Source organism: Pelobates fuscus, chromosome 3 (assembly GCF_036172605.1).
Source record: "Pelobates fuscus isolate aPelFus1 chromosome 3, aPelFus1.pri, whole genome shotgun sequence".
NCBI lineage: Eukaryota > Metazoa > Chordata > Amphibia > Anura > Pelobatidae > Pelobates > Pelobates fuscus.
In genome coordinates this window covers 218,976,549-218,998,894 of record NC_086319.1, presented here as the reverse complement: position 1 = coordinate 218,998,894, position 22,346 = coordinate 218,976,549, and the positions used below count along the sequence as shown (strand labels likewise).

Sequence of the window (22,346 nt, the reverse complement as noted above, 5' to 3'; positions counted from 1 at the left end):
CTTGGTATGTTGCTGTCTCTTGGTTAAGGTGTGGGGAGTGGTTATATAGTGATTTGAAGTATTGTTGGAATGTGTCGCCTATCTGGTCAGGCAGATCGGTAAGTGTGCCCGTTTTTGTGCGTATAGAGGATATTTTCTTGGCTTCTATGCGTTTTTTGAGTCGTCGGGCTAGCATGGTGTCGGCTTTGTTGCCCTTTTCGTAGTATTTTTGTTTAAGCCACATCATTGCTTTAGTTGTGTCTGTAAGGGTGAGTTGTTTAAGGAGGTCTCTAGTGGCGGTTAGATCGCGCAAAGTTTGTGGGTGTGGGTTGTGTTTGTGGTTCATTTCTAATCTTCGTAATTCAGTTAGCGTGTCCGTTATCTGTTGCATTTTTCTCTTTTTATGCGCAGAGGCAATGCTAATTAGGGTTCCCCTGATCACTGGCTTGTGTGCAGCCCATAATGTTATTGGAGAGGTTACCGAGGTTGCGTTGGTGTCGAAGTATTCTTTTATGGATTGAGCGAGTGATAGTCTTATTTGGGTGTCATGGAGGAGTATCGGGTTTAACCTCCAAGTCCATGGCCTTTTCAGGTCTGGTATGCGGATGGTGATAGTTATATCTGCGTGGTCTGACCACGAGATATTACCTATGGATGTGTGGGTTATCTGGGTTGTCAGGTTCGGAGAGATAAGGAAGTGATCTATGCGTGAGTATGTATTGTGTGGATTCGAGTAGAAGGTATAGTCGCGGTCTGATGGATGTTGTGCTCTCCATATATCTACTAGTGTTTGTGTGGCTAGGAATTGTGCAAAGTATGCGTCATTTCTTGATGGTTGAGATGTAGGCACCCCGCGGGTCGACCTGTCTATGGCTGGGGTATGCGTGGCGTTGCAGTCTCCACCTATTATTATTCTCTTGCCTGTGTAGGCTTGTATGTGGGATGCGTAGTGGTTCCAGAACGTGCTATCTGGCACAGAAGGGGCATAAACCGAGCTTGCGACGTAGGGGGTTGCGCCTAGTTTGCCTTCTATCGTGACATATCGGCCTTGTGGGTCTGCGGTGCACCTGACGTCTGTCAGGGGGCAAGTGGTTTTTAGTAGTATCGCTACTCCTTTTGTTTTTGTGGTCGGGGAGTGGGCCATGTAACTCCGATTATAGTATCGATTGGTAAGGGGGAATGACCTTTTGGTTGTGAAGTGCGTTTCCTGTAGGAGTAGTATATCTATGTTTTGTCTGTGGGCCCATCGTAGGAGGCTATGTCTTTTGGTGGGTGCGTTAAGACCCCTGGCATTGATGGAGACACATTTCAGTAGGAGGGGCATTATGGCGGTTAAATGTCCAATATGGTTCTACTATTCGCCTGGGCGTGTAGAGTATCTGTGGTCAGTGGCCGGGGCGGTGGTCGCGCCCAGAGGTGGGCCGGGGTCCCGTGCCTTGGGTATAGGGCGAGGAGGGAGGTTGAGGAATAGAGGCGAGGGGTGGGTGGGGTGGGGATAAAGGTAGACTAAAGGTGGGGTTCTCCCTATAAGGGCCCTAGGGGGCCTGTCTATTGGTCTTATACGTTGCCAATAGGTGGTGGGGTGGGTCGCCTGACGGCTCCTTAAGGGTCAAAGGTGGTAGTGGATAGAGTAGTGGTCTACGGTGGCGGGTAGCCAGAGTCGCGGTCTGGTCCTTTGGTCAAGTCATTGCAATTATCTTATTAGCACGTAGTTGTGTGTGCCACAAGTCGGTGTCCGCGGCATCACCCCCCCCCCCCCAGCCGCCCCCCCATAGGGCGGGGCAGCCGGGGGGGGTGGGGAAAGGCCGCGTGTGTGTGTCGCCAAGGGGCGAGTGGTAGGTTTGTGTACTGTACCCAGAGTCAGTCGTCATTTGAGGGATGTGGGTCTTTCCCATAGGGCGATGCGTCTCAGTGTGGTCGTCTTCTATTGTTGCAGTCATCACTGGTGTGTAGGGTGCCATGGTAGGGGGCCACTGGTTATACATTAGCGTTCCTGAGCAAGATATAGTAATAAACATTTGAACATCATCGCTTTATATTAATACAGTTATGGTTATATAAGTGCTAGTACATTCTCTTCGCATTCTTATGACATACCCATTCCTATCAGTATTGTAATTTCACCTCATTCCCATCTTGTTTTAGTTGTGTTACCTCTACATGCTCTCCCCTTAGGTGAAGTAGATTTAGTGGTTTACATGTTGCGGAGGAGCAGGGACTGAGCTGCCTTTATGTTATAGACTGCTAGTTGTCCAAATACTATACAATCTATGGTATTTCTTTCGTGCATGGTATTAGGCCATTTGGTCTGTCCTGGCTGCTTCGGTGTGGCTAAGTATCTATGTTTCTGTTGTGAGTAGTTCGGTTCTCTGGTGTCCCTGAGTATCGTCTTTTCCATAGCGGAATCTATGTATGGTAGCTTTACTCAGGTGCTGTTATGTGGGTGTTGTGGTGCGTCCATTGCACTTTGTTCATTCTAGAGGTAGTGTGTAGCCTGATATCATGGTCACTTGATCTAAATTTTTCCCCCCTAGATTACTCACTTTATTAAAGGACTGTGGTGTTTGTTTGTCCCTTTTTTTTTCTATTAATTTTTTTTTTTTTTTTGTGTGTGAGGATGTGCATAATCAGGGATTATTAGTAAGTGGCTGGGAGTCATGCTGCAGGTTTCGTTTGTCATATCACTATATCTATGCTGTCCGCTCTGGATAGCCTCCCATAGGCAGCGGTCTCTTTCATGCTAAGTAAGACAAAAAAGGTGGTAGCGGTTGGCGCATTGTGTAGAATATGCCTCCCATGGCGACCTCAATTACCACATACCTTATGAATTGGCATATGAGCGTATAGATTGGTACCGTATGTACATTTTAGCAGTGATAAGGCGGATAGTAATTCTAGACCCTGTCCTCATAGGGTCGCCTGCAGCTAATTTAGCCTGGGGGATATATTCAATTATACCATGGAGTATATAAGCACAATCTGTTCTTATAGAGTTAATGTTGAGATGTTGGTCTCTCAGGTGCGGTGATACCTGGGTCAGGGTATGTGCACCATATTGCTTAGGTGTTTCGTGTCCCCTTTGAACCCACGTATGTTATAGTTATGGCTATTCCTTAAGATTGGAAGCTGGGTGGGATAAGCCCATATGGTTGGGGGTGTTATGAGTGTGCAAGTGGGTGGAAGCGTGTATATGTCTCAGCTATGGGTATACATTTGGTTATTATCATGTCATGCATAAGCAAGGAATACTTAAGTGTCCGTAATGAGGGATCATCGTCCGTTTATCTTGCTGGTGGCGGTGGCGTCTGAGGCTGTCGGTATATCGTCTCTGGGTGAACTTCAGTATGTCAAGCGTTGGAGTCTCTGGGTGTGGGAGCAAACAGTCTGTGGCAATGTGTTGATCGGGGTCTTCATGTCAGTTTGCGGTGTTCAGTTCTGAGCGCTGGGGTTCAGGTTATCAGGAGGTAGCCGGCGTTGGTGGTGAGAATCTCTTTCCCTTCGGGTGGATGGTGTCTGGGCTAGGTCGGATCCCTCTCCATGGTTGGTCTCAGGGTGAGGTAGGCCCAGTCGTTCCGCGAAGTTGGCCGCATCTGCGATGTCGTGCAGGGTGTACATGTGGTTATTCCGGCGTACCGTGAGTTTAAAGGGGTGCCCCCAGGCGTACCGGATTCGTCGTCGCGTTAGTTCCAGGGTGAGTGGTTTTAATTCTCTTCGTTTCCTCAAAGTACTGGGGGCCAGATCCTGGAAAAACATCACCGGGTGGCCTTCTATTTGGAGGGGGTTGTCTCTGGCTGCTCTCATTATGGCCTCTTTTATGTGAAAGTAGTGGAGCCTGACTATCACATCCCGCGGTCGGGCCATGCCTGGTGTAGGGGCTCGCAGGGCTCTGTGGGCACGATCCAGAAGGAGCTCGGCCGGAGGTGCCTCTGGGAGCAGGCTGCAAAATGTCTCCCTGATGGTAGATGCGAGGGATTCCATGTCGATCGTTTCGGGTATGCCTCTAATTCTTATATTATTTCGGCGTGACCTGTTATTGAGGTCTTCCTGGGCATCCTCGAGTTGCTTCATTTGTTCCCTTAGTTCTTTTATGGCCTGATCTTGCGTATCTGCCCTGGTGGTGGTGGCGGCCATTTTATCTTCTAGTGAGCTGGTTCGTTGCACGAGGTCGGTGAGGCCTGCTCTTATGGGCGCCAGGTGCTTAGAGAATTCTGCGGCCATATTAGCCTTGATATCGTGCAGTAATCCACGGAGGTCTTCTCTTGTGATAGGGTTAGTGTTTTGGTGGTGGCTAATATCGCTTGCCGTCGAGTCGGAGTCATACTCCTTTGGGTCTCCGGCCTTTTGTTCCTCCTCCGGCCTGCGGGTTTTGAATATCGGGGCCACTGCCGACCCCTGCTTGGATTTACGTCCGCCGCCCATATTGCCGGGTACACCGTCGATGGCAGGTTTAGGGGTGAGTTTTTTTTGGGTGGCTTTGGCTGCAATTGCTGCTAATATTCGCTTTTGTAGGACCAGGTTGTGCGGAGCTCTAGCAGAACGCCGCCATCTACACCGGAAGTCAAGCGCCGCCACCCTATTATATTTATTCTACAATTAAAATGTAAGATTTGGAAATACATTTCATAAAACTTATGTTTTATGTAAAGCTAATTTACTTTAAATATAAATATCACTCCTTTTTACAAAAATATAAAAATCTGAACAGCTGTAGAGTAAAGTCTAGAGTTGTAATATGTCACCTGGCTTAAACACAATGCCCGGATATTACTCCAGACTACAGGGCGCCACAATCACTAGAATCTATGTAAATGCTGAGTAGGAAAATCCCATAAATGAATAAATAACAATGGGTGGAAATCCAAAAAATCCACTTTATTTAAGAACAATAAAATATAATAATGTGACCTGCGCAGTGCATGCAGGAATATAAAATATAATGTAAAATATTAAACAGCCAAATGGCCAAGAACCCCTAAGGACAGCAGCTATAAACTCACAGAAGCCTTCAAATATAATAAGGTGCCAAGTTCTTAGGGGTTCTTGGCCATTTGGCTGTTTAATATTTTACATTATATTTTATATTCCTGCATGCACTGCGCAGGTCACATTATTATATTTTATTGTTCTTAAATAAAGTGGATTTTTTGGATTTCCACCCATTGTTATTCATTCATTTATGGGATTTTCCTACTCAGCATTTACATAGATTCTAGTGATTGTGGCGCCCTGTAGTCTGGAGTAATATTCGGGCATTGTGTTTATTGTGTATAGAGGTTGGGAGTGACCTCATGACAGTGGCTTGCCCACACTAGCTTTGTGACTAATCATCACCTTCCCCACCCACCAATTTACTTTATTTGTCACCTGGTTTATACTAACATTACAATTTGTAAATTGAAAGCGTATACCAACATCTCTAACATTACCTCAGTGATCTTTTTCCGGATATCTAGGATGCCTTTAGTTACACTTTTGAGAATTGCAGTGACTTTATCCTGGGAGGTTTTAGCTGTCTTCAAATTATTTCTTATGTCATCTCCATTTGGAAGATTTTCAGTTGCTTTTCTAAGGAAAATGTACAGATGTACTGTGTAAATATATATTTCAACATTTATATGTATAAATAAAATACAATAAAAATATATATTTGCAGAAAACGTTTAAATTGATGGATTCAAAAGTGTTTTACCAGGAAGAATTTTTCAATATCTTTTAATTTTCATGAACGTCTTCTACAGTGTCTTGTTTTATTATAGAACTGTGGGGAATCAACCGTTTTCATATTGTGTGCCATGTTTTGTCAAGCCAAGACCAGGCACTATTCAGTGGGAAAAGTACTAAATAAGGTTAAAGAACACCATAGAAACCAGTAGAACGTATCTCAACATTTAGTACTTTGCCTCATTTTGCAATGATAGTTGTAGTTACAAACTGCTATTTAAAAAGGGATTATTTTTCATCGCATGGAAAAATAAGTCAGACTTGGTTGTAAAAGGAAAGTATAATCAATGTCAAGAAAATAGAAAGGAAAAAAGGAAGAATGGAGCCACAGAAGTTACAACCTCTTCTTATTGGGGGATAACCCCGGTGTAAATATACAAAAGAACAAAAATAAATGGAGGAGGTAACTTGAACTAGTGAAATAAAGCGTAAACAAAGTATATTAAGACTTAATATTTTAATAGGTAAGCTAAAAAGTCCAGTAGGTCAAAAAATAAACAAAATGGACCACACACACACAAATAGTACTATTTATAATACCAAATATAAAAAAACAAACAATAATTAATTGAGAAAATCTATAACAGTAATGGCTAGAAATATATAACAATATAGACAAAAAGCTCTATTTTGGTCTTGTCACTCCAAATTACAGTGTTCCAGAAGCTGTGAGGTCTGTCAAGGTGATGTTGGGTATATAGTAACCAGCTTTTTTGTGGCATTGGCGCAGTAAAGGCTTCTTTCTGGCAACTCGACCATGGAGCTCATTTTTGTTCAAGTATCGTATTTCCTTGAAACAACCACACCGCCTTTTTCCAAAGTAGCCTGTATTTTTCCTGAGGTTACCTGTGGGTTTTTCTTTGTAGCCCAAACAATTCTTCTTGCAGTTATGTCTGAAATCTTTCTTGATCGTTCCATGTAGATTTAGCTAAACATATGATTTACACTCTGTTATATTTTTATAGCCACATAGCATGTCATGCAGTTAGGTTAGCCTGTTAAGGCGGTAAGATTAGCTTGTTAATATCATAATACTGCATCTTAACCCAGCTTTATTCAAAATATGTTTCAGTTGAACGATTCACAAAAATTTAAAAAGGAGGCATTTATAATCTGGAAATGTAGGGAAAAATGTTATCGCTGTATTAACCCTACTATGCTGCATACCCTTGCATTTCCCCTTCTTTATTTTGTACCCTTCATATATGCCTTAATAAAAGACAGATTTACAACAACAAAAAAACAACTTTCTTGATCTACCTGACTTTGGCTTGGTATCAACAGATACCCAAACTTTCCACTTCTTAATAAGTGATTGAACTGTACTGACTGGCATTTTCAAGGCTTTGGATATCTTTTTATATCCTTTTCCATCTTTATATAGTTCCATTACCTTGTTACGCTGGTCTTTTGACAGTTCTTTTCTGCTACTCATGGCTCAGTATCTAGCCTGCTCAGTGCATCCACAAGAGAGCTAAGAAACTCACTGACTATTTATATACAGACACTAATTGCAATTTAAAAAGCCATAGCTGCGGGATATTATTATTATCTTATAATTTATATAGCGCCATCAGATTCCGTAGCGCTGTACAATGGGATATTAACCTTTAATTGCCATTTTAAGCTGTGTGTGTTACCTTGTGTGCCTGTAACAAGGCCAAACATGCAAGGCTATGTAAATTTTCAATCAGGGCCATTTTGGTGATTTTTGTTATCATTATGATTTAAAAAGGAGCCAAACAACTATGTGATAATAAGTGGATTCATATGACCACTATCCTTCAATAAAATACATTTTTTTTTGCTTATCAGTCATATTTTCAAAATCAATACCAAAATGTCATAATTTCTGTCAGGGTATACACAACTGTATACATATGGGGTTATTGTTGCGCTCTGAAGGTGTTGCTGAGTACTGTTTAGGGAATTATATTAAATTGTCACATATGACATTTAAAAAATATATGCAGAAAAAATAAAATGTGTATGTAGAAATTATAAAATATATACTACAAAGTTTTTTTTTTCTTTTTAAATGGTTAAAAAAAAAAAAAATCTCAAAATATATCATATGAGAGTCCCCGTTTGCAAACATTGTGCTTATGGAGTAATTTAAATGTGTAAGCTACAAAATGCATCATAGACTCAACATATATATTTTAAAAGCAGTGGGCAGGTTATTAATTCTATGTAAATTCATAAAAACCTGATAAGGGAATATGAAAGGGGACTTTCTCTAATCAGGAAATTCAGCTGAGCACAATTTTGTAACTTTTGATATTATTTTTAGCGCACAGCAAGACTAGACAAGAAACCAATGAATTGCAGTGTGCTTGTAAAAAACACCTTCAAAAATAAGATAATACCATAAACTTTGAAAGAAATTTGTGAAAAGATGGTTGCACAATAAGACTCAAAATATACCATACAAAATACCCCATGGTTTATACTATGCATTTCAACGGTCATTTGAGCAGCCAAACTGCTATAATTCCCCAAAATGAAAGATAGGCCCATCAAAACCACCTATCAAACTAACTGTAAAAACTAAAATAATCAGGTCTTTTGTATGGTACTTCAGCTTCACAAAATAGTAGCAAAGGTATACATTGGGAGCATTGTAATCAAAAAAATGCAGCTGATCACATTCAATAGTACACAATAAAAAATAAAAATCTTGTTGTAAGTGTGTATGTATGTGTTTTTAAAAAACACAATTTAGTAATCAATTTTTGCAGAGTTTGGCAGTTAAATGTTGTGACGGACCACCTGGAACCCCGACCGGGTGTCTCCGTCAGTCGATGCTTCTATTGCTCACCGAGGGCTCCAAGCACTCCACCAGACAGCATCAGCACTGTAGTCCCCACATCCAGCGTTACAGCTTGGCTAGGAACTCGCCATCCTCCACCCACCATGGACCCAAGGCCAGGATCCAGCTTCCAGTGGGTGAACCTCTCCTACTCCAGAGAGCGTAGCAGGAACTGCTCTTAAAAGAGCTAGTGACTATAATTCCAGGGGTGTATAGTGATATAGCAATCCCAGGGTAGATTTCCCCCATACATGAGATAAGACTCTATGTTGAGGGTAAGCAAGAACTCAATTTTATGGTGGCACACTGGCCTTTTATGCATGTTTCCCAACAAGGGTGACACCCACGTGGACCTTGTTGGGCACAGGGAAACAAAGTTAACAAACTAATAAAAACAGAGTTATACAGTGAGACACTCCCATACAGTATACACAATCCCTCCCCTCGGCCTGGGAGACAATTAAGGCAGATAATGCATTAACTTAATTATCTCCAGGCAGAAAAAACTATTTTTTTTATAAATTTCCATAAGTACCCCAAAACACAACATATCTCCATAAATACATCCCCTGATAGCCCTGATCTGGGTGAACAACATATTCAAAAATTACCCAGATCAGATCAGGGGTTCAGACATTTTAGGGAAGTCATAGTTTTGCCTAGGCGCAGGCATGGTCCCATATCCAAAACAGTTCCGACCGGAAACCGCAAGGTTTTCAGGCCGAAAATAGTTCCAGGGCATTCGCGGCTAAGTCCCCCTGAAGTCTATTCGCAGTTTTGTTCCATGTGAACAAGATGGCCGCCCCCATGTGTTCGAATGTCGAATGGCGGCCACTTCGGCTGTTAGGGAGTTTGAAGTGCCACTTCGAAAGTTCGAACTGTGGTCTTAAAAATCCAAAAAGGCACGAACAGTTTTATCTGGCAAGTATGCCCCTCCCAGAACCAGTGGCAAGGTTACTTTCGCCACAAATGTATACCTAAAAATATATCTAAATACCCTTAGTTAAATATCTTGTGCCTACTTTACATAACTATCTACTTTTGTGTGACACTTGTTTTCTGTGATGGCTATTAACCCCTTCTTGACATTAGGTTGTTCAATGTCAAGAAGGGGTGAACTTTAACACTGTTAGGAGGCCAGCATAAATCTATTTTTATTCCAAGTTTTGATACTACAAAATGTGGAAATCTCCAAAAGGTGGTTAAAACACCTGCAAGCTTTGTATGAATAACAGTCTCCAACTACCTATATAGTTATGTAAAAATGTACCAGTTTATATCTTGTGTGTCTCTTCCAGTGTGTAAGGTTTTTAAGAAGCAATATATAGTTTACCACCAAGAGCAGAGTCTAGTCTCAGAAACATTTGATATTTTAAATTTTATTAGAAATGTTAGGTGGAACTGCTTTCCCCCTAATACTGTTTGATTTGTTATAATATTATTTTAAAATTATATTGTCATGCTTTTTATGAAAAGGTTTGTTAATAAAAATAATTAGAAAATAATTAAATTACTGGAGGCATATGTACTGGCGTACATACCGCGGTCGCAGGGGTCGCAGCTGCGACTAGGCCTGGCCCACCAGAGGACCCGGCCGCCAAATGACCGGGTATGTACGCCAGTTTGCCAGCCTCTTCTCCTGGGGGGCCCATGAGCTGGACACCTCAGGGCCCCCCGAGGCTGGCAGTGGCATACATGGCGGGCAGGCATGCGAGGGAGCATTCTCCCCGGAGCGCTCTCTGCCCAGCTCCCTCGCGCACACCACAGTGATGCCGGAGCCGGAATATATGACGTCATTCCGGCTCCGGCATCAGTAAGCGACCCCAGGGAATCCCCTCAGCACTCCTAAAGGTAGGGAGGCTGGGGGATTAAAAAATAAATAAAAAATATATGAGTGTGTGTGTGTGTATATGAGCGTTAGTGGGTGTGTGTCTGTTACCGAGTGTGTTAGTTGTGTGTTTGTGTGTCTGTTATTGAGTGTGTGTCAGTGAGTGTTAGTTTTTGTGTGTGTGTTACTGTGTGTGTGTCTGTTAGTGAGTCTGTTTGCTGTCTGTTAGTGAGTGTGTGTGTGTTTGTCAGTGAGAGTATGTTTTGTAAGTGAGTGTGTCTGTCTGTCTGTCAGTGAGTGTGTATGTATGTCTGTCACTGAGTGTGTGTCTGTCAGTAAATGTGTGTGTGTTAGCTAGTGTGTATGCGTCTGTTCGTGAGAGTGTGTGTGTGTGGTTAAAACCCCTTCAGCACTTACCTTTCTCCAGAGCCGGGCTCCCTTGGCGCTGGGGATCTCTCCGCCCCGATCCGCCTCTCAGCTCCGAATACGCATGTGCAGCAAGAGCCGCTCGTGCATTCAAACAACCCATAGGAAAGCATTACTCAATGCTTTCCTATGGAAATCCAGCGTCTTCTCACTGTGATTTTCACAGTGAGAATAGCAGAAGCGCCTCTAGCGGCTGTCAGTGACACAGCTACCAGAGACTGGATTAACTCCCAGTGAAACATAGCAGTTCTAAGAAACTGCTATGTTTTCAGCTGCAGGGTTAAAACTAGAGGGACCTGACACCCAGACCACTTCATTGAGCTGAAGTGATCTGAGTGCCTATAGTGTGGTCCTTTAAGTGTATGTATCTGTATGCAGTGGCGTACATACCGTGGTCGCAGCCCCATGGATCGTGTGTACGCCACTGGGCATATGTATGAGTTAAAGAGTACTCTCATGACAATACAACTTAATCTTTATGATAGCGAATAATATTTCATCTATATATGTGTATGTATTTAGATTTCTCTAAAATCAGAGTTAAAAAACAACCTTTCCCTCTCCTTTTAGTCTGCACAGATAGGTAATCGGCACAGAGATTGGAAAGTTATGCTCTGCATGCATGTTTCCAGAGAAACTCTCCTCTAAGCATGCACGTGTTTGAATATAGCCTAAGGGAAAGACTAAGGGAAAGCAGTGCCTGCAAGGGAAAGTAGGTGAGAGGAGCAGACTCTGTGTCAGAGCAGCAACATATTCAAGCATGGAGTGAGGAGAGAAACAGCTAGAATGATTTAATGCAGCAACTTTGGACAGGCAGTTTTAGAACTCAGAGAGAGAGAACAGATATGTTTTAATTATACAAAGCCAACATAAATTTTGGTGACTTTTAACCTGTTAACCCCTTAAGGACTGAGCCAAATGTTCACGTTGTGATCAAAACAAAACGTAAACAAAAACTTGAATTTGCGCTATATGTCTGTTCAGGCGTAATTAACCTCTTTCATATTATGTGCACCCACGCTTATTATATATCATTTTATTCAGGGGAAATATGGCTTTCATTTAACATCAAATATTTAGCTATGAAACGTAAGTTAATATGAATAAAATCTAAAAAAATTGAGAAAATAAGAATTTTTAAAGATTTTTTAGTTCTACGTGACATTTTAGCTGTGACTGTCATAATACTGTTATTTGTATTCAGCGATGTCCCCCCTATGTACAGGTTTTTTGGTGTTTTGGGAAGTTACAGGGTCAAATATAGCATGTTATATTTTTCAGTTTTTTCACATTGAAATTCGCCAGATTGGTTATGTTGCCTTTGAGACCGTATGGTAGCCCAGGAATGAGAATTACCCCCATGATGGCATACCATTTGCAATAGTAGACAACCCAAGGCATTGCAAATAGGGGAATGTATTGGTCACAAACACTGGCCAAAATTGGCATTCAAATTAGTTTTTTGCATTTTTCACACACAAACAAATATTAACGCCAATTTTGGCCAGTTTTGGTTTGTGACCAAGTGGCTACTAAAAAAGACTGGACATACCCCATGTGCAATATCTGGGGTTGTCTACTATATGTCATCATGGGGGTCATTTTCATTCCTGGGCTACCATACGGTCTCAAAGGTAACATAATCAATCTGGTGAATTTCAATGTGAAAAAACTGAAACGCAAGCCTTATATTTGACTCTGTAACTTTTGAAAACACCAAAAAAACTGTACATGAGGGGTACTGTTATACTCAGGAGACTTCGCTGAACACAAATATTAGTGTTTCAAAACAGTAAAATGCATCACAACAATTATGTCGTCCGTGTAAGTGCCATTTGTGTGTGAAAAATGCAGAAAATGTCATTTTCACTGACGATATCATCGTTGTAATACCTTTTTACTGTTTTGAAACACTAATATTTATGTTCAGCGAAGTCATCCGAGTAAAACAGTACCCCCTATGTACAGGTTTTATGGTGTCTTGGAAAGTTACAGGGTTAAATATAGTGCTAGCAAATTAAATTCCCTGGACTTTCGGCCTGGGTTGTCAGGCAGGTCCTGACAAGTGTGTGTATATACATATATATATATATATATATATATATATATATATATACACACACACATCTAAATATATATATATATATATATATATATATATGTATATATATATATGTTTATAATGTTTTTAAATAATTTTTATTTATATATAGGTATATATAGAGTGATATATACATATATACTTATGTATATAGATATATATATATTTCGTTCTACGTGTATTTTGATATCTATATATATTAATTTTAAAATACAGTTAGAACAAAATTACACACATATATATATATATTATTTATTTAATTTTTAGAATTTTTTTAACTTTATTCTTTTTTTAGATTTAAACTTTTTTATTTAGTTGTATGTGCATAAACATGGGTGATGGGGGAGGGTACAGGAGGAAGGGGTAGGGGATATTCACTTTTTCACAGAATCATAAAGTCTCGAGTCGCAAGTTCCAATAACAGTATGCTTTTTCTTATTTTAGTTTTAATGCATTTAGTATAATGTGTCACAGTGTGGCTTAGAGTAGTTCCGCGTCTTAGTCTCAATTCAAGTTACCATACCCAGTAGGCCTTCGTGCTTCCACTTTTCCCACGCTCTATCAAATGCTTCAGAATGTTTGGTGGATATAAGCAACATTTTTTCACATGTGTAATATTGTTTACGTTTATTCAGTATGTGTGATGTGGGTGGACATGTAGGCTGCTTCCAATGCGTGGCTATTTGGTTTCTAGCTGCCAGTATGGTAAGCAAGAACTGTTGTTTGTATGCAGCCTTTATAGAGTTGGGTAGTTTTAAAAAAAGTCCTGCTTGGACATCTAGGGATGGCAAGTCAGGATCCACCTTTGTGAATACTTCATTTACTGTGGTCCACAGTGGTTGTATATCCCTCCAGCTCCACCATATATGTGTCATATGGCCATCCGCTGCTCCACATCTCCAGCATTTACTGGGTACTGTGGGATAAATTTTATGTAGCCTGCCAGGCGTCAGGTACCAGCGGTATACTAGCTTTTTATGTGCTTCTATGTGGGAATAACATTGAGTCTGTCCCTTTAGAGCCGAAAGGGAGTTGGACCATTCTGTTTCGGTCCACCGTGTCCCTGTCTCAATTGCCCACTGGGCCACAAAGGAGGGGGTTGGGAGTACTCTGGATGATATTCCTGTAACACAGGGAGAGAGCTTTTGGTTTGGTGGGTGTTTTGTTGCATCTTTCATAGATCTCTGGAGTTTCAGTATGGTGTGTGAGATGTGTCTACCCGTGTGTATACATGTGCGTGTATACTACTCCTGAGTTGCATATACGAGAAGACATAGGAGTTTGGTTGACCATATTGTTGTTGTAGCTCGGGAAAGGTAAGGACTTTATACACCACCCAGTGGTGTATAGCTAATTTTGTAGTGGGAAATATGTCCGGCAGGTTAGGGCGCAAAGTTTTAGGGGTCCACAGTAGGTCTCTCAATTTCCCTCCCCGGCAATTCCCATTTTCCATGTCTACCCATTGAAGTGTTTTTTCTGGGGCATTTAATTTTATTGCTGCTTCTATATGAATGGCCTTGTAATAGGTCAATATATGCAATAGGCCTATTCCTCCCTTGCCGGTATCCTAGGTTTGCCTGGATTCCATAGGAAGGATGTAAGGACCGACTGTAGCTGTTTACAAAAGGAGACAGGGATGTGTATTGTTTTTTTACAAAAAAACATATAGGATTTTTGGGAGCAGGGCCATTTTGATTGTTATTTCTCCCTAGCCAAGAGAGGTGTACTGATTTCCATTTGGAAATATCTGTTCTGCATTGTGCGATTATTGGCTTAAAATTGTATTGGAATATTTCTCCCGGTGTAGGAGCTATTTTAACCCCCAAAGAGGTGATGTGTTTCATGCGCTAGTCAAGGGCGTGTTTTTGTTGGAGTGTCTGTAGTGATTGGGGTGGTATGGCTATTGGTAGAGCTTTCGTTTTAGATCTATTCAGCTTGTAGTAGGAAACTGCGCCATATGCGTCTAGGAGGGACATCAAGGCCGGGAGAGATTTATCTGGTTTACTTAGTGTTAGCAGAATATCATCTGCAAATAATGATAGGTGGTGTTCCCGGTTCCCCATTTGAATTCCGCTAATTTGTTGGTGTAGTCGGATTTTGTGTGCTAGGGGTTCCAAGGATAAGACAAACAACAAGGGAGAGAGTGGGCATCCCTGTCCAGTCCCATTTGAAATACGAAACGGTGTAGATAGGAATTTGAGACTCTGGCCGTTGGGTTGTTATAAAGTGCCATGATGCCCTTTATAAAAGTGGGTGGGAAACCCCTATGTATTAAGGTCTGGGACATGAAGGTCCAGTAAGTCTGTCGAAGGCTTTCTCCGCGTCAAGGGCGAGGAGAAGGCCCCTTGTTTTAGTCAATTGCATGTGGGATAGAATGTTCAGCAGTTTTCTGGTATTGTCTGCCCCTTGTCTGTGTTTGACGAAACCAGATTGGTCGTTATGTGTGAGGGAGGGGAGGATTGTGGATAAGCTAGCAGTTTGGCATACAATTTTACTTCTCCATTAAGTAGCGAGATGGGTCGAAAGTTCTGGCAGTGGGTGGGTTCTTTTCCCGGTTTGGGGAGTGTAGATATGTGGGCTAGTAGCATTTCACTTGGTATGCAGCCTTTGGAGTAACAGGCGTTGAACAATTTTGTTAAGTGTGGGGCCAGGGTATCGACACATGTTTGGTAGTATTTGTTTGTAAAGCCGTCTGGACCTGGTGCTTTTCATTTGGGTAGATTATGTATGGCCTTTTTAATTTCCTCTTCCCTGAATGGCTTTGATACAGAGTCTATATTGGCTTGTGTCAGTTGTGGTAGGTGGACATCAGATAGGAAGGTTTGAATGGCTTCCATAGTGGGGGGTATCGTCAGAGGGGCATCTGCCAGGTTGTATAAGTCGCTATAATAAGAGGCAAATTCATTGACCATATCTTGGGGATTCAGGATTTTTGAGACCCATTTTGTGTGGAGGTACGCGATCTTGGAGTTACGTGTTTTCGCCTTTAGTTGTGATGCTAGCAGTGCCCCCGCTTTATTGCCTTGGGCGAAAAAATTATGTTTGTATCGCCTTAGGAGATAGGTTGTTTTTTTGGAGTTCTATGTTTCTAAGTTCAGTCTGATTGTCGAGGATTCGTGTCTTTAATGTTGTAGAGGGAGTAGCCTTATTGTTGTGTGTCAATGCCGTAAGTTCTTCTATCAATTTAGTGTACTGTTTGATCCTCTGTTTCTTTGTATAACTAGCTCGATTAATAAGCAGGCCGCGAATTACAGCATTATGTGCTTGCCATATTGTTTCAATCGAGCAGTCCGTCGTGGTGTTCGTTGCAAAGTAGGAAGAAAGCTCTTTATTCAATGCGCAAACGAATTGGGGATCAGTCAATAAGGTGTCGTTGAGTCGCCATGTGCCTGTGCCTGATGTGGGGAAGCGTTCTCGTATGGTCAGCGTAATAGGTGCGTGGTCAGTCCAGGTGATTAACTCCATTGAACAGGCGGACATAGGACTAATCGCGGTGGAGGGTATAAGGAACCTGTCTATCCTGGTGTATGTGTTGTGTGCCATAGAGTGGAAGGTGTAGTCCCTGTCAGTGGGGTGTAATATTCTCAATATCAAGGTAGTCATGTTGTAGTATTTGTGTGCAACGGGCGGTAGTTTCCTTGGAAATTTTGGTCGTTGTGGAAGGGGTCCCGGATGTGGTCCCGGATGTGGTGTCTAGTGTGCTGTCCATCAAAAAATTTGTGTCCCCTCCTATGATCATCTCTCCAAACTTATGAAGAGTGGCTAGGGTAAAGATTTTATTTAGGAATTCCCTTTGGTTAGTATAAGGTCCATATATATTAATCAAAGTGTAGGGTTCGTTGTTGAGGTAGCATTCTAATAGTAGGTATCTCCCGTGTTTGTTCCCTAATTTTTTAACTAGTTGGACGGAGACAGCACTGCTTATCAGTATTGATACCCCAACTTTTTTTTTTCTTGTAGCAGGAATGGTAGTCGTGCGGGAAATGGGCTGTGCCAAATTTCGGAGTCTTTCCCCATTGAAAATGAGTTTCTTGATAAAATGCAACCTGTGCCTTTTGTTTTCTGGCTTCTGACAGAGCCTGTCTTCGTTTATTGGTTGAATTTAGGCCTTTGGTGTTGATGGAAATTATTTTTAGACCCATTTTTGTGTTGATGGGCTATTCGCTAGCAGTATAGAATCAATCTTGTTGAAAATTAGTATTGTGGGGTATGGGCGCAGGGGATTAGCTCGTAGTAAAGTGGCGTTTTCCATGAGTCGGTTCTGCTTACGTATAATTCCGTGGAGGTTTCGTGACTGTTTGCATGCGAGTGTGAAGTAGGTAGGGTGGGCGGGGGGGGCAATTAAACAGGTGTGGTAGAGGGTGAGAACTATGTACATGGAGCCATCTATTGCAGCGTAAGGGCGTTGCGATGGAAGAGTCATGGCTCAGGTGAGCCGAAGGGGGGTGGAGGTGGATAGTCCCTCCGGTGTGCGACCTGAGGCTAATGATGTATTTAGAGCGTTATTGTGGGGACCCTTGGACACCCCACTCTAGCCGCGGCAGCAATAGGGGCACAACCACAAAGTTTATCTTGGGGCTCCCGACCTCCGCTACTCCGGCATAACTCCAGTATCCTCTGGGGAGTAGGGTCAAGGCAATAGGCCCGCACAACCATCGTCATCCCCAGGTGTTCTCATGGAAGCATGTCCATAGCGACAACAGGTCTTCCATGGTCACACGTCTCCATGGGAGGGGGTAATCCGTAGGTCCCGCACATTTCCCAGTAACCATTTTACAGAAAAAAATTAAATAAAAGTAGAAATAACTGTTAAATAAGTAAACATATGAACATATTTGCAAAGACAATACATTACCACGCCGCTAACCAGCAAGAGGACTGCATGTGCGGTTATATATGGGTTTGTAGCAGTCATTTAGCGGTTGCTACAGTCTCTTGTCACTTTTGTGATTGAAGAGTGGGTATCTCTCGGCTGGGCTGTAGTTCCCGGATCTTGGATCTGTATGTTCCATTCCGACAGCAGTTGGCGGCCCTCTTCTACATTGGTGATGTGTCGTTCCACGCCATTGTGTTTCAGAATGAGGCGAGTTGGGTATCCCCATTTGTACAAAATGTTGGCATCTCTCAGTGCTTTGGTGATAGGCAGGAAACATTTGCGCTTCAAGATAGTGGCGGCTGAGAGATCTGCGTACAGCATCACTCCTGAGAATCTGTCTGGCAATGTCGGCTGTGACTTGGAAGCTTGTATGATTCTTTTCTTGGAGATGTAGTAGTGCAGTTTAGCAATGGTGTCTCTCGGTACTGAGGGACCGAGGTGTCTGGGTCGTGGCAGCCTATGTATGCGGTCTATCAGCAGGAAAGATTCTCCAATGTCTGGAGCTAAAGCCTGAAAGAGATCTGTGGCATAGGCCATGAGGTCCTGTGGCATGATTGTTTCTGGTATCCCGCGCAGGCGTATGTTGCAGCGCTTGCTTCTGTCCTCTTGATCTGCTAGTTTGTCGGTTAGGTGTTCTACCTTAGAGGTCAGTTCTCCATAGACATCTGCCAAGTCGTTATGGGCCGAGATCAGCTCTTCTGTCTTATCCTCTAAATGTGAGGTTCTGTCCCCCAGCATCTGGTTTTCTGCTTTTATGTCTCCTGCTACTTTTGTAATATCTGCTTGCAGTGAGGATTTCAATTCTTGCAGCATCCTGTGGACAGATAGGTCTGTTGCAGGAGCTGTAGTAGGTAGGGAGATTGTGGTATTGTCACTCCTTTCTGAGCACGATGTAGGCCAGCTGGGAGTTCCGGCACCATCTTGGTGTGCTCGGCGTGGTGAGGTGAGCGCTGTTTCTTGAAGTGCTGAGCGCTTATTTTTCATTTTTTTTTTTGCTTTCGGTCGCCATAGCCCGTCCGGTATGTCTGGAGTGTGTTTGGGTCGGGTGTTCGGCGTTGGGTCGCTCTGCTTATTGCTGCTTTAGGTCGCACAGTAAGGGAGCTACACACTCACACGGCCATCTTGGTGCGCGACCAGACCACGCCCCTTTAACTTTATTTTTTAACGTATTTACATATATATCTATTTTACATTATATATATAAATATATAATTATATATATATTATAATTATATATATATATATATATTTATTCAATATCATTCTATGTGTATTTTGATATTAATATATATATATATATATATATATATATATATATATATAAAACGATATATATTAATATTAAAATACACTTAGACAGTGTATGTGTATGTATGTATATGTGTATGTGTATATATATATATATATATATATATAATAAATATATATATGATCTAAGGATATATAATGTTATTTTAAACAGACAGCATGGGGAGTACCTGCTGGCATTGCTGTGGATGGCTCACATGGCCCAGGAGGGTCAGATCAGCTGCAGGGGGGCGCCAGTGACCGGGTAAGTAAATAGGGTGGCGGGGACGTGCTATGCCGGGTCCCCAAGGACAGCATAGCACGCCCGCCGTCCTTAAGGGGTTAATGGAAGGAAGTCTGTGCTTCACACTGAACACATACTTAACCCCTTAACGACGAGTGACGGACGAGGTCCGTCACTCAGGGGAATGCGTTAATGACGAGTGACGGACCTCGTCCGTCACGCGTTAAAATTAACGCCGCGATCGCGCAGTGCCGGCGATCGCGGGGTTAATGCTGTTGCTGGGTCCCTCCGAGTCAGGGGCAGACCAGCAGCAGCAAATCCGGATATCCCAGCCCATGTGATCGCTGTGACAGCCAGTCACAGCGGTCACAATGCTGCTGGGATATCTGATCCGCCTCCCTCCACCTCGTGTGGGTTTGTGAAGTGGAGAGAGACGGATCGGTGCTACATTGTGTCCCTGCGTTATTGCTAAGTACTTATAAAGTATAAAATTCCTTTCCCTGTAGTTAAATTTTTTTAACCCTTTCCCTGCTGCTTGATCACTGCTAGCAGTGATCAATATACAGGTCACAGTACTCTACTGTGATCTATTTTTTTTTTTTTTTACTTTCAAGGGTTAATTTTTAGTTTTTTTGTAACCCTAAGGGGTTACATTTTATTATTTGATTTTATTAATTTGTGATTTAGTTATTTTGGTGGGTGGAATTTAGTGGGAATTAGGGAATAAAAAAAAAAAAAAAAAAAAAAATATTTTTTGTTAGAGTTTTGTTAGCTGTGTTAGCTGTATTAACAATGTTTAAAAAGTATAGCGCAGAGGAGGCTTATGCCCTGTTAGCGGCCGTATCAGAGAGTGAAGCAGGGAGTGACGCAGGGGATGCAGGGGACAGGGACTATGTTCCAGATACTGCAGGACCATCAGGGGAAATCGACGATTCCCCTAATGCTGAACATGGCGCAGACAGGGGCGGACTGAGAACCCTCAGGGCCCACGGGCAAAATAAATCAAGGGCCCCCTTACAGGCCCCACCCATGCTCCGTAGCAAGCCCCACCCTTGTCCCGCCTCCAGCCACACCCTACACAATCTTTAGACACAAGGAACAAAAGTGCAATAATCCCCTCAAGGCCCCAGTAGAGACTACAATTGAGGGCTAATGGGCCATGGAGGGGGGGGGGTCTTTCTAGCAGAGGCTATCTCAGTGTTATTTAGAGAGTGTTAGAAAGAATCTACTCGAGCCCCATTAGAGACTACAATGGAGTCTAATGGGGGCCTGGAGGGGGGTCTCTCCAACACTCTGGTTCCTATTTACAATATAGCAACACAACATAGCTTGCTGATACCTAGGCCAAGTTGGCTCATCCTACCTTAATTACTGTTGCTGGAAGGCTGTGGGCTTGCTGGCTGCGGCTGGCAGGCTGTGGCTTCCCGGCAGGCTGTGGACTTGCTGGCTACTGCCGGCAGGCTGTGGGCTTGCTGGCTGTAAGCCTGTGGCTTGTTGTAAGTCTGTGGGCTGGCTACTGGCCTGTGGCTGGCTGCTGGCCTGGCTGGCCTGTGGGCTGGCTAACTGGTGGCTTGGTTGGCTTGTGGGCTGGCTGGCTGGCTACGGGGGCACTTGTAGATTATTTAAAGAAATAATCCATGCACAATAACCACTGCTGCTCTGTGTAGTGGTTATGGTGCCAGGAGGGCCAGGACCCCCTCCCAGAGTAAGTAGTCAAACCGTTTAAGAACAGTTTGAAAACTTACCTGGGGTCTGCTGGGATATGGGGCTGTAGTAGGGTATAGGAGCAGTGGTGCAATGTGTGAGGGGTGCAGTGTGTGTGAAAGGTTCAGTGTGTGTGTGTGTGTGTGTGTGTGTGTGTGTGAACATATAGGGTGTGTGTGGCAATGTTAGTATGGGGGGCTGTGTATGGGGGTCTGTGTATGTGTGTGTGTGAGGCAATGTGTGTAAATGTGTAGGGTGTGTGTGGGGACAGTGTGTGTGTATGGGGGGCAGTGAGTGAATGTGTATGGTGTGTGTGTGGGGGGGCAGTGTTTGTATGGGGCTAGAGTTCACTCTCACTACTACGACCACCAGGAATCCCTGGTGGTCGCAGTGTTGAGAGTGAACTCTAGCCCGTAGCTCCAGGGCTAGAGTTCACTCTTGCGAGAGCCGGAGCGTTGCCGTGGTAACTGCGGCAACGCTCTGTGCTTGCGTGAGAAGGACCCAGAGAAGCTGCAGGCTAAGCTCCCGGGTCCTCTCTTCTTCCCTCCCTGCCAGCTGCCCGCACGGTGCCTGCAGACCGGGGAGAGAGATCGGCTGGGGCGATCCACCAATTATATATACAGCCCTACTGTGTGCCTTTTTGTCTCCCCCAGTCCCTCTGTATGTTTCTTTCTCCCCCTCACTGCTCCTCTGTGTCCATGTCTCCCCTCTCCTTCCCAGTCTCTCTTCCCCCTCTGCCTCTTTCTCCCCCTCCCCTTGTGGGTCTCTCTCCTTTCTCCCTGTGTCTCTCGTCCCCTCTGTCTCTTTCTCCTCCCTTTCCCTGTGTCTCTCTCTACCCCACATCTCTCGTCCCTTCTGTCTCTTTCTCCCCCCCTTTCCCTGTGTCTCTCTCTACCCCACATCTCTCATCCCCTCTCTCTTTCTCCCCCTTTCCCTGTGTCTCTCTCTACCCCACATCTCTCGTCCCCTCTGTCTCTTTCTCCCCCTTTCCCTGTGTCTCTCTCTACCCCACATCTCCTATCCCCTCTCTCTTTCTCCCCCTTTCCCTGTGTCTCTCTCTACCCCACATCTCTCGTCCCCTCTGTCTCTTTCTCCCCCCCTTTCCCTGTGTCTCTCTCTACCCCACATCTCTCATCCCCTCTCTCTTTCTCCCCCTTTCCCTGTGTCTCTCTCTACCCCACATCTCTCGTCCCCTCTGTCTCTTTCTCCCCCTTTCCCTGTGTCTCTCTCTACCCCACATCTCTCGTCCCCTGTCTCTTTCTCCCCCCTTTCCCTGTGTCTCTCTCTACCCCACATCTCTCGTCCCCTGTCTCTTTCTCCCCCTTTCCCTGTGTCTCTCTCTACCCCACATATCTCTTCCCCTCTGTC

The 22,346-nt window shown here is 43.4% G+C and overlaps 1 protein-coding gene across 1 annotated transcript in view; it reads right to left on the bottom strand.

Annotated features, from left to right (window-relative positions):
* The window catches only part of LAMB4 (laminin subunit beta 4), a 344,917-nt gene that overhangs the window by 23,734 nt on the left and 298,837 nt on the right, over nt 1-22,346 (bottom strand). Inside the window, exon 33 of the mRNA XM_063448083.1 lies at nt 5,406-5,544. Within this exon, the coding sequence (XP_063304153.1) occupies nt 5,406-5,544 (139 nt within the window). The remainder of the gene's footprint in view (nt 1-5,405; nt 5,545-22,346) is intronic.